The sequence below is a fragment of the Oncorhynchus gorbuscha genome, linkage group LG14, assembly GCF_021184085.1.
Source record: "Oncorhynchus gorbuscha isolate QuinsamMale2020 ecotype Even-year linkage group LG14, OgorEven_v1.0, whole genome shotgun sequence".
Classification (NCBI taxonomy): domain Eukaryota; kingdom Metazoa; phylum Chordata; class Actinopteri; order Salmoniformes; family Salmonidae; genus Oncorhynchus; species Oncorhynchus gorbuscha.
The window spans coordinates 15,525,413-15,537,476 of NC_060186.1; the positions used below are offsets into that span (position 1 = coordinate 15,525,413).

The 12,064-nt window shown below is 43.0% G+C and overlaps 2 protein-coding genes and 1 pseudogene across 6 annotated transcripts in view; 1 reads left to right on the forward strand and 2 right to left on the reverse strand.

The window, feature by feature from the left end:
• The window catches only part of LOC123994541 (histidine ammonia-lyase-like), a 33,568-nt gene extending 32,155 nt beyond the window's left edge, over positions 1-1,413 (forward strand). For both annotated transcript variants that reach the window (XM_046297243.1, XM_046297242.1), the window contains exon 19: positions 74-1,413. In XM_046297243.1, coding sequence (XP_046153199.1) covers positions 74-151 — 78 coding nt within the window. In that variant the 3' untranslated portion in view covers positions 152-1,413. The remainder of the gene's footprint in view (positions 1-73) is intronic.
• LOC123995907 lies at positions 369-8,589 on the reverse strand (annotated as a pseudogene).
• Positions 8,328-11,376, reverse strand: LOC123994550 (nuclear transcription factor Y subunit beta-like). 4 transcript variants are annotated; one of them, XM_046297257.1, is made up of 7 exons: positions 11,242-11,376; positions 10,510-10,606; positions 9,881-10,011; positions 9,416-9,613; positions 9,219-9,297; positions 8,965-9,044; positions 8,328-8,861 (listed from the first exon to the last, which is right to left on the reverse strand). In XM_046297257.1, exons 2-7 carry the CDS (start codon positions 10,604-10,606, stop codon positions 8,829-8,831), a joined length of 618 nt encoding a protein of 205 aa, XP_046153213.1. In that variant the 5' UTR covers positions 11,242-11,376; the 3' UTR covers positions 8,328-8,828. The 4 variants fall into 4 exon arrangements, with proteins under 4 accessions (XP_046153213.1, XP_046153211.1, XP_046153210.1 ...); XM_046297255.1 differs by having other exon boundaries at positions 9,872-10,011; XM_046297254.1 differs by lacking the exon at positions 11,242-11,376 and adding an exon at positions 11,007-11,146 and having other exon boundaries at positions 9,872-10,011.
• Positions 11,377-12,064: the final 688 nt, after the last annotated feature.

Consider the following 12,064-nt stretch of genomic DNA (forward strand, 5'->3'; position numbering starts at 1 on the left):
TCCAGCTAATTGATAACGAGGCAGATAAAAATTAACATCTCTGTTTATGTTTCTCACCCGTGGCCTTCTCTAGGTGTGGGAGGCGGCTCGGCCATACATGGACCAATACCGAGACAGGCTCGGACTGAAACCACTCCTACTGGATGACTAGGATAGTGTATGAAAATGACTCAAGTATTTCATCCTTCTACTGTATGAGTCCAAATCCAAGATTCAAGTTTATTAAAGGTTATTAGAGATATACAGTGCAAACAATACATGAGCTTAAAAAACAAAAATGTTGCTTATATTATCTCATTATCAGAAATTCCTCAGAAATGTAACTCCCAGATATGAATCATACCTTATGAGCCTGGAGAGATTGTATATCTTCTTATGGCTTACAATGCTGGTGGACCCAAACAACCACCACCAGCAATTACATTGCAGTGAAATATTCTCCCTGGTGTACTGTATGACGACAGGTTATGATTATTCTACATTTACTAAATGTACTGGTCAATTAGTTGAGTTCAGAACTCAGTCTGGGTGATTGACAGGAGAGATGAACAGAAGGGAAGAGTTTTCACCTTTATCTTTATCATTGCCAGGGCCAAGGAATGGACAGACTCTCCGTGAAGGTGCAGCCAGTGAAAGAGTAGATATGAGACCTGGCCTCCACATCATAAAAGGAGACTTGACCCTCCTCATAATCCACAAACACCCCCACCTTCTGGGGCTTCTCTCTCCGGTATAAGGAGACACGGGGGGAGGTACAAGCTGAGTACTTACTCTCATCCCTCAGGACCACAGCCCAGTATCCATTTGATGGGCTATTTGTGACGTTCCCCTTCCTGTTGATGGACTCTCTGGCCACTCCTAAAGTCCACATGGTTTTCATCTGAACATTCACCTCATAGTAAAATCTCCCTGAGGAGAAACCCTCCTTTCCTAGGACATTAAAAACTTGATCAAACCTATTGGGATTATGTTATGGGATATTTATGAATAATGACTAAATTATGTATACATTTAGTTTAGAATTATAACTGAACAGAATACTACTCTGTTACTGTATGAATGTATGAATCTTATTATAATCATAATACTGAAAATAAGGTGTGTAGTTTTAGTCAAGAATTAGAACAAGGACTTTCTTTTCCTTGTTAGAAACGAATGGAGCTATTGTCAGACGGGCTGGAATACTGTGTTCCTTACAGGACATTCTGTCCCCACCCAGGGAGGGGAGAGACCTTGGGCTTGTTGTAGATTGTTTAACAGGTGGCAGACAATGTGAGAAGGCTTGTGAACTATATTGCCATTGTATCTGAGAGGAGGAGGGACATTTATGCCGAAATGTGAGGTATATAAACCAATGTACATGGTATTATGACTCGAGCTCTCGGGAATAAACGCTATTGATTAATTTTGAGACCGATCTTCGTCTATTTTATGCAAATAAGAACCTTACAAATTCTTAGAAACGGACAAAGTGTTTTGCTTTGTTATAATTGAATTGGTTAATGAACATATATTAATTAAATTCCTCTAACAGATTATAAGGTTTATTAAGCCGTGTGTTTCCATGTTTCACCTGTTTCCCATCCTCAGACATGATGAGACCATGATGTGTTGTATCAGGGTCCAGAGTCACATCCACTGCATACTGCTGAATCCTCTTCAACTCAGCATCACACAACTTCTTCAACTTCACTCAAAATGGTCTCCTCCACTTGAGACACAGCTCTCCTCACAGTCCCCACACACATATCACTGTGAACACTGATTCTAGACCAGTCCTTGGTGGGTGGAGGGGTGCAGAGGGATGGACAGCTCTGTAGGAGGTGGAGGTGGTCCTCAGTGTGTGAAAGCTGCTCCAGTTCAGTGCTTCTCCTCTGTAGCTCAGTGATTTCCTGCTCCAGGTCTTTAATGAGCCCTTCAGCCTGCCTCTCTGCTGCTTTCTGCTTCTCCTCAATCACCTCAATGAGCTCAGTCTGGCTTCTCTCAATGGAGAGAACCAGAGCAGTGAAGACCTGTACACTGTCTGATATCTCCCTCTCTGCATCTTTCTGACTCAGATCTACTGAATGTTTGATCTCCTGAACCTTCTTCAGTCTCTCCTGGATCATCTGCTGCACTTCTGCCTCAGTCTTCCCCAGTTCAGCCTTCCTCTCTCCATACTCTTCCTCTACAGGGACAGTGTCATGAGTCATGTGGTCTGTTTTTAAGCACAAGACACAAACACACGTCTGGTCAGTCCTACAGAACAGCTCCAGGAGTCTGCCATGCGTCTTACACATCCTGTCTTTCAGGTTCTCCACAGGGTTGACCAGCTTGTGTCTCTTCAAGGCTGGGATTCTCTGATGAGGCTCCAGGTGAGACAGACAGAGCACAGGAACTGCTCTTCAAACAGGAGACTGCTGGAGGTGGTCATTTCTAGACAGAGACCAAAGATGAAACCATGAGGTATTTATTGAAATTAGCTCTTGATAGTTTAAGCTTTAGAGTTGTCACCATTGTCCTATAGATTATATTAACTGATATTGATACATGATGTTACAACTTAGATACATTTACTATAGATAAAGTATAAAATGTTTAACATATGCACTGAACAAAATCTAAATTCAATATGGAACAATTTCAAAGATTTTACTGAGTTACAGTCAATAAATCAGTCAATTTAAATAAATTCATGAGGCACTAATCTATGGATTTCACATGACTTGGAATACAGATATGCATCTGTTGGTCACAGATCCCTTAAAAAAAGGTAGGGGTGTGGATCAGAAAACTAGTCTGTGTCTGGTGTGACCACCATTTGCATCATGCAGCGTCTCCTTCGCATAGAGACTGTTGATTGTGGCCTGTGGAATGTTGTGCCACTCTTCTTCAATGGCTGTACGAAGTTCCTGGATATTGTCCGGAACTGGAACACGCTGTTGTGTACGTTAATCCAGAGCATCCCAAACATGCTCAATGGATGTCTGGTAAGTATGCAGGCCATGGAAGAACTGGGCCATTTTCAGCTTTCAGGAATTATGTACAGATCCTTATGACATGGGGCCATGCATTATCATGCTGAAACATGAGGTGATGAATGGCACGACAATAGGCCTCAGGATCTCGTCACGGTATCGCTGTGCATACAAATTGCCATCAATAAAATGCCATTGTTGTCCTAAGCTTATGCCTGACCATACCATAACCCCACCGCCACCATGGGGCACTCTGTTCACAACGTTGAATTCAGAAAACCGCTCGCACACACAAAACTATACACGTGCTCTACGGTTGTGAGGCTGGTTGGACGTACTGCCAAATTCTTTAAAACGACATTGGAGGTGGATTATGGTAGATAAATTAACATAACATTATCTGGCAACAGCTCTGGTGGTCATTCCTGCAGTCAGCATGCCAATTTGCACCCTCCCTCAACACTTGAAACATCTATGACATTGTGTTGTGTGACCAAACTTCACATTTTAGTGGTCTTTTATTGTCCCCAGCACAAGGTGCACCTTTGTAATGATCATGCTGTTTAATCAGCTTCTTGATATCCCACACCTGTCAGGTGGATAGATTAACTTGGGAAAGGAGAAATACTCACTAACAGGGATGTAAATAAATTTGTGTATCGATTTTGAGAGAAATCTGCTTTTTGTGCATATGGAACATTTCTAGGATCTTTTTCAGCTCATGAAACATGGGACCAAAACGTTGTGTTGCATTTATATTTTTGTTCTGTGTAAATAAAAAAGGAAATGCGAATGGTAAATAATGTAAATCTCATCTTCAACTTAATATTTCTTAAACTCTACTCACCTGTAAAGAATGTTTGTGGATAATTTCTCTGTCCATGCTGTCAAAGGGTAGGAGACTCAGTGTATAGTCTGGACGTATAGCTGTTTAAGGGATTTCTGAAGTTCTGGAGAGTGGTCCTGTACACAATATACTGTCTCTCTACTTTAGTTTCACTTCAGCAAAGTGATGTTGAGATTTTTTTATTTATTTTTTATTTCACCTTTATTTAACCAGGTAGACTAGTTGAGAACAAGTTCTCATTTGCAACTGCGACCTGGCCAAGATAAAGCATATACATTCGACACATACAACAACACAGAGTTACACATGGAATAAACAAAACATACAGTCAATAATACAGTAGAAAACAAGAAAACAAAAAGTCTATAAACAGTGAGTGCAAATGAGGTAAGATAAGGGAGTTAAGGCAATAAATAGGCCATGGTGGCGAAGTAATTACAATATAGCAATTAAACACTGGAATGGTAGATGTGCAGAAGATGAATGTACAAGTAGATATACTGGGGTGCAAAGGAGCAAGATAAATAAATAAATACAGTATGGGGATGAGGTAGATAGATGGGCTGTTTACAGATGGGCTATGTACAGGTGCAGTGATCTGTGAGCTGCTCTGACATCTGGTGAGGGAGATACGAGTCTCCAGCTTCAGTGATTTTTGCAGTTCGTTCCAGTCATTGGCAGCAGAGAACTGGAAGATAAGGCGACCAAAGGAGGAATTGGCTTTGGGGGTGACCAATGAGATATACCTGCTGGAGCGCGTGCTACGAGTGGGTGCTGCTATGGTGACCAGTGAGCTGAGATAAGGCGGGGCTTTACCTAGCAGAGACTTGTAGATAACCTGTAGCCAGTGGGTTTGGCGATGAGTATGAAGCAAGGGCCAACCAACGAGAGCGTACAGGTCGCAGTGGTGGGTAGTGTATGGGGCTTTGGTGACAAAACGGATGGCACTGTGCTTCTACACCTGCATTGCTTGCTGTTTGGGGTTTTAGGCTGGGTTTCTGTTGGGTTTCTGTACAGCACTTTGAGATATCAGCTGATGTAAGAAGGGCTATATAAATACATTTGATTTGATAGACTGCATCCAATTTGTTGAGTAGAGTGTTGGAGGCTATTTTATAGATGACCTCGCCGAAGTCGAGGATCGGTAGGATGGTCAGTTTTATGAGGGTATGTTTGGCAACATGAGTGAAGGATGCTTTGTTGTGATATAGGAAGCCGATTCTAGATTTCATTTTGGATTGGAGATGGAGATGCTTGGAGATTGGAGATGCTTAATGTGAGTCTGGAAGGAGAGTTTACAGTCTAACCAGACACAGAGGTATTTGTAGTTGTCCACGTATTCTAAGTCAGAGCAGTCCAGAGTAGTGATGCTGGACGAGCGGGCAGGTGCGGGCAGTGATCGATTGAATAGCATGCATTTAGTTTTACTTGCATTTAAGAGCAGTTGGAGGCCACAGAAGAAGTGTTTTATGGCATTGAAGCTCGTTCGGAGGTTAGTTAACACAGTGTCTAAAGATGGGACAGAAGTATACAGAATGGTGTCATCTGCGTAGAGGTGGATCAGAGAATCACCAGCAGCAAGAGCGACATCATTGATGTATTCAGAGAACAGAGTCGGCCAGAGAATTGAACCCTGTGGCACCCCCATAGTCCGGATAACAGGCCCTCCGATTTGACACACTGATCTCTATCAGAGAAGTAGTTGGTGAACCAGGCGAGGCAATCATTTGAGAAACCAAGGCTGTCGAGTCTGTCAATAAATAAGAATGTGGTGATTGACAGAGTCGAAAGCCTTGGCCAGGTCGATCAATATGACTGCACAGTAATGTCTCTTAGCGATGGCGGTTAGGATATCGTTTAGTACCTTGAGCGTGGCTGAGGTGCACCCATGACCAGCTCTGAAACCAAATTGCATAGCGGAGAAGGTACAGTGGGATTCGAAATGGTCGGTAATCTGTTTGTTAACTTGGCTTTCGAAGACCTAAGAAAGACAGGGTAAGATAGATATAGGTCTATAGCAGTTTGGGTCTAGAGTGTCACCCCCTTTGAAGAGGGGGATGGCCACGGCAGATTTCCAATCTTTGGCAATCTCATACGATATGAAAGAGAGGTTGAACAGGCTAGTAATAGGGGTTGCAACAATTTCGGCAGATCATTTTAGAAAGAGAGGGTACAGATTGTTTAGCCCGGCTGATTTGTAGGGGTCCAGATTTTGTAGCTCTTTCAGGACATCAGCTATCTGGATTTGGGTGAAGGAGAAATGGTGGGGGCTTGGGCGGGTTGATGTGGAGTGTGCCGGGCAGTTGACCGGGGTAGGGGAAGCCAGGTGAAAAGCATGGCTAGCCGTAGAAATGCTTTTTGAAATTCTCAATTATATTGGATTTATCAGTGGTAACAGTGTTTCCTAGCCTCAGAGCAGTAGACAGCTGGGAGGAGGTGCTCTTATTCTCCATGGACTTTACAGTGTCCCAGAACTTTTTTGAGTTTGTACTACAGGATGCAAATTTCTGTTTGAAAAAGCTAGCCTTAGCTTTCCTAAGTGCCTGTTTATATTTGTTCCTAACTTCCCTGAAAAGTTGCATATCACGGGGACTATTCAATGCTAATGCAGAACGCCACAGGATGTTTTTGTTCTGGTTAAGGGCAGACAGGTCTGTAGGGAACCAAGGACTATATATATTCTTAGTTCTACATTTTTAGAATGGAGCATGCTTATTTAAGATGGTGAGGAAGGCAGTTTTAAGGAATAACCAGGCATCCTCTACTGATTGGATGAGGTCAATGTCATTCCAGGATACCCTGGCCAGATCGATTAGAAAGGCCTGCTCGCAGAAGTGTTTTAGGGAGCGTTTGACGGTGATGAGGGGTGGTCGTTTGATTGCAGACCCATTACGATGCAGGCAATGATGCAGTGATCGCTGAGATCTGAATTGAAAACAGCAGAGGTATATTTGGAGGGCGAGTTAGTTAGGATGATATCTATGAGGGTGCCCGTGTTTACGGATTTGGGGTTGTACCTGGTAGGTTCATTGATCATTTGTGTGAGATTGAGGGCATCAAGCTTAGATTGTAGGATGGCCGGGGTGTTAAGCATGTCCCAGTTTAGGTCACCTACTAGCACGAGCTCAGAAGATAGATGGGGGGCAATCAATTCACATATGGTGTCGAGGGCACAGCTGGGGGCAGAGGGTGGTCTATAGCAAGCGGAAACGGTGAGAGACTTGTTTCTGGAAAGGTGAATTTTTAGAAGTAGAAGCTCAAATTGTTTGTGTACAGACCTGAATAGTAAGACAGAACTCTGCAGGCTATCTTTGCAGTAGATTGCAACACCGCCCCATTTGGCAGTTCTATCTTGGCGGAAATGTTATAGTTAGGGATGGAGATTTCAGGGTTTTTGGTGATTTTCCTAAGCCAGGATTCAGACACGGCTAAGACGTCCAGGTTGGCAGAGTGTGCTAAAGCAGTGAGTAAATCAAACTTACGGAGTAGGCTTCTAATGTTAGCATGCATGAAACCTAGGCTTTTACGTTTACAGAAGTCCACAAATGAGAGCACCTGGGGGGGAGTGGAGCTTGGCACTGCAGGACCTGAAATAACCTCTACATCACCAGAGGAATAGAGGAGAAATAGGATAAGGGTACGGCTAAAGGCTATACGAACTGGCCGTCTAGCATGTTCGGAACAGAGAGTAAAAGGAGCAGGTTTATTATAATAATAATAATATAGGTTTCTGGGCACGATAGCATAGATTCAAGGCAGTGTACAGACAAAGATAAGGTAGGATGTGAGTACATTCGAGGTAAACCTAGGCATTGAGTAATGATGAGAGAGATAGACTCTAGAGACATTTAAACCAGGTGATGCCATCACATATGTAAGAGGTGGAACAACATGGTTGGTTAAGGCATATTGAGCAGGGCTCTAGGCTCTACAGTGAAATAAGACAGTAATCACTAATCAGGACAGTAATGGACGAGGCATATTGATATTAGAGAGAGGCATGCATAGCCAAGTGATTATATGGGTCCAGTGAGTGGTTGGGCTGGCTGGGGACACGGCGATTCAGACATGCTCCTCCTCACCAGATACTGCTGTGTGATTCTCTTCCTGGAACAGTTAACTCTTTACATGGCTGAACTGTAACTGATCATTTTTAACTGTCATATTGATTAAAACAGTATTGATTGACATCCCGTACCAGGAATAAATAAAATCTACTTTTACCCCTGGTTATAAAAATAAATAAATAAACTTTATTTAGCCATTATTTAACTAGGCAAGTCAGTTAAGAACAAATTCTTATTTACAATGACTGCCTACCCCTGCGACACTGGGCCAATTGTACACCACCCTGTGTGACTCCCAATCCCGGCCGGATGCGATACAGCCTGGATTCGAACCAGGGAATGTAATGACTGAGTTGCATTGTCTTAGACCGCTGCGCCACTCGGGAGCCTTAAATTACAGTAGCTCATGGTGTAATCATTCAGGTGTGTGTAGAGGTTGATGACAACCAGAAGGTATTGGGTCATTTGGATTTTTATTCAAAGGATTTACATCACATTAAAGCCCATGGTATTAGTTTGTCCACGTAGAAAAGAGCTGACATTAAGGGAACCTCTCCTCATGGTTCAAAAATGAGGGAGCAAAAAACATCCCATTCCACCTCCCAAACCTGCATAAAACAATCAATGTACAAAAACAAACTAAGTGGTCCAATTAGCATTAAAAATAAAGTATCCTAAACTGGTTGAAAGATGTACTCCAAACCTTGTGGCACCTCATGACTACGTACTACATTTAGTGAACATACTTGTACATTTACATGACAGGGTTGTGGTGGTTAACACATCCCTCCCTCCCCCCCCATAACAGCTCCCCTCCAAGACCTCATGTCCTTCTGATGATTGCCTTTGACCTTTTGACGGAGGGGTCATACGCTCAGCATACGGTTAGCCTTCAGTCACCAGGCCTGTGTCTGTGCGGTCGATGGCCGCCGCGGTCAGAGCAGGAGCTAGGCCTCGTCATGAGAACTGGATCTGCTGCACGCCAGGAATCTACAGGAGCAGACAGGGGCAATGGAGAGAACAGTCATGGATATGTCGTAATGGTCTAGTTCTGGTTCAAATGTCACTTGTCTGTTGATATGATGCCACTTACCTGTTGATATGAGGTGGTGTACACCATGACGTTCTGCTGTTGGCCGTCGGCTGTTATAATTCCGGCTGGCAGTTGATTCGCTGGAATAGAGGGAAGAGGACATTACAAAACCATCCACAGCACAAGACCATAATATGCCATTTAGCCAAAGCAACTTACTAATGCCTGCATACATTTTACATATGTATGCATGACTGTAAAGCCTCTACTTTAGTATTAGATGACAAAATTGAGACCTGTTCTGAACCACTTACTAAAGCTGTCGTCTGTAAGCTCCTCCCCGAGGCCCTCTCCCACCGACACACCTGGTATTCCCTTCTCCCCCTTCATCGCCTAGGAAACAACATATTGTGAGAGATTAAATAGCATATGATGTGAGATTGTTCATGGACACTTGTGATTGTGTGTGAGAGACTAATTGTCAGAGCAGAAGTAGTGTGTTTAGTCGCACCTCTCTGAACTTCTGTAGGTAGAGTTTGAGGGGCTCCACATACATGTCGAATCCTAGGGTTGACATGGCAAACAGGATGTCCTCTCCGTTGATGGTCTTTCTTTTCTCCTGGTGGCAGCGCTCACTGGCCTCCGACGTGATGAAGCTGATGAACTCACTCACACACTCCTGCACACACTCTTTGGCGTCCTTCGCTATCTGTGAGACACACACAATTTAGGACAAAGAGGAATAAGACGAGGAGAACATTTCCGGGTCGTATTCATTTGGCACCAAACGGAGAAGAACAAAAAACAGACTGAAACAGGGAGGGACTATCTGAACTTGTCCAATAAGAAACTTTTGGTTTTCTGTTAGTAAATGTTTTACTATGGTGTACATGAATGAATATGACACCAGCCCCCACACACACACACACACACACACACACACACACACACACACACACACACACACCATGGTTACCTTCCCGGTCTGTGGGATGCCGTTCTTCATGATGCGTGCCACGTTAGCGATGGGGAGGTAGATGTCCTGCTCCCGGAAGTTCTCTTTCATGCCCCCGTCATCATGGTCATTCAGACTCTCCTCTCCATCATCTTCATCACACGCATTATTATGTGGAAAACATGGATAATTGATTGTAGGCATTAGGTACTGACAGTGTTGCATTGAGATGTAGAGAATGTGATAATGTAGTTGTGGCTGCATTGCGTGATGTATTGTCTCTACCTTCTTTCCCCTTGTGCTGTTTGTTGTCTGTGTCCAATAATACTTGTACCATGTTGTGCTGTTACCTTGCTGTGCTATGTTGTCTTAGGTCTCTCTGTGTAGTGTTGTGGTGTCTATTGTCGTGATGTGTGTTTTGTCCCGTTTTTTTATTTTAATCCCAGCCCCATGCAAAGGCATTTTGCATTTTGGTAGACCGTAATTCTAAATAAGAATTTGTTCTCGACTCACTTGCCTTTTTAAATGATGTATTATATATATATTTTAAATGACACTACATTACATTTTGATTGGGGGATATTCGATTCATGATATGCGCACACCTAGTTCCCCAATTAGGCTTGAATTGGTCAACTGATGTCTCTTACCATCTTGAGACTGGAGCACATATCCTCCTGACATGTATTCTCCAGAGATGCCTAACGTTAGCTGGGAGGCGTCGGTGGTGGAACGGTCTTCTTCCATCTGGAGCAAAGGACATGGTTTACTCAAATAGCTCAATTGTTGTAAGGCACTTACTGTTGACTGGCTAGTTAGCTAAACATGAATGTTAATCTAGCTGGCTAAGTGTTCGCCAGGTTAGGTTGCTAGAAAACTGTTAGCTAACATGTCTACCGAATTAGTTCATTTCGCTGACCAAGTGGGTGGTTGTTTGCTAAATGGGAAGCTATCAAGCTAACGTTAGCTAGCAAATGTTTCGTGCAAAATATAATTTGGACAAAGGAAGCAATGGCTTTAGTTTGGTTGCCATTTGACCCTCACACATTTTTTTTTCGACTATTGTTGCAACGAAAGCATTCTGGGTACAATTTAACGTTATCCCATAGCCACGTTGGTTGTCTCATTGCAAGCCCTCTCTGCTCACCATGAAATCCCATATCGGAAGTTCGCATTTCGGCCTGTTCTTTGTATTGAAAACGGAGGCAGGGGGACATGAAGCTAATTCATAATTTTTACGAGACTTCCTGCTCTCAAACTCCTAAACGCAACAAATCGAAATTAGTCAGAGACGGACATTTCCATTCGAGCTAACGAGGAATTGGTTAGCAATCATTGGCCGGAGCCAGGCACAAACATGCAATGAAGCCCTGGTTGGTTACCTTCTCAAAACGGCCGTTGGTTGGACAGAAAATGGCTGCAAAAGAACCAGTCCCAGCGCGGAGCTACGCGTCCTCCAAAAATACAGTGCACCACCTCCCCTGACCGCCATGCGGCCGTTCTGTCGATGTGTCACCCTCCCACTAAATGATACCTAGTAGCTACAGAAGTGTATAAAGCTGTTCTACTCAAAAGCGACCCTCCCTTTCTCTATGTGCATTTGTTACCATTATATTGTTGAAATAAAACATTTGACTGATACAATGTAATGGTGAGTCATCATGCAGTATGCCTGTTATGATTATAGAAGAACAGGGTGTTTTCATTACATATCAGACCTAGTGCAAAATTGTATTGCATTTAATATATTGATTTTTAAAAATTTGATTTCACCTTTATTTAACCAGGTAGGCTAGTTGAGAACAAGTTCTCATTTACAACTGCGATCTGGCCAAGAGAAAGCATAGCAGTGTGAACAGACAACAACACAAAGTTACACATGGAGTAAACAATAAACAAGTCAATAACACAGTAGAAAAAAAGAGTCTATATACATTGTGTGCAAAAGGCATGAGGAGGTAGGCAGATAATTACAATTTAGCAGATTAACACTGGAGTGATAAATTATGAAATGGTCATGTACAGGTAGAGATACTGGTGTGCAAAAGAGCAGAAAAGTACATAAATAAAAACAGTATGGGGATGAGGTAGGTAAATTGGGTGGGCTAATTACCGATGGACTATGTACAGCTGCAGGGATCGGTTAGCTGCTCAGATAGCAGATGTTTAAAGTTGGTGAGGGAGATAAAGGTCTCAAACTTCATA

Coding starts and splice junctions, on each gene's coding strand:
- LOC123994550 (XM_046297254.1), bottom strand. Junction 9,298..9,415: donor ACCTACAGAAGTTCAGAGAG/GTGCGACTAAAC, acceptor GTTGTTTCCTAG/GCGATGAAGGGGGAGAAGGG. Junction 8,862..8,964: donor ACACCACCTCATATCAACAG/GTAAGTGGCATC, acceptor CTGCTCCTGTAG/ATTCCTGGCGTGCAGCAGAT.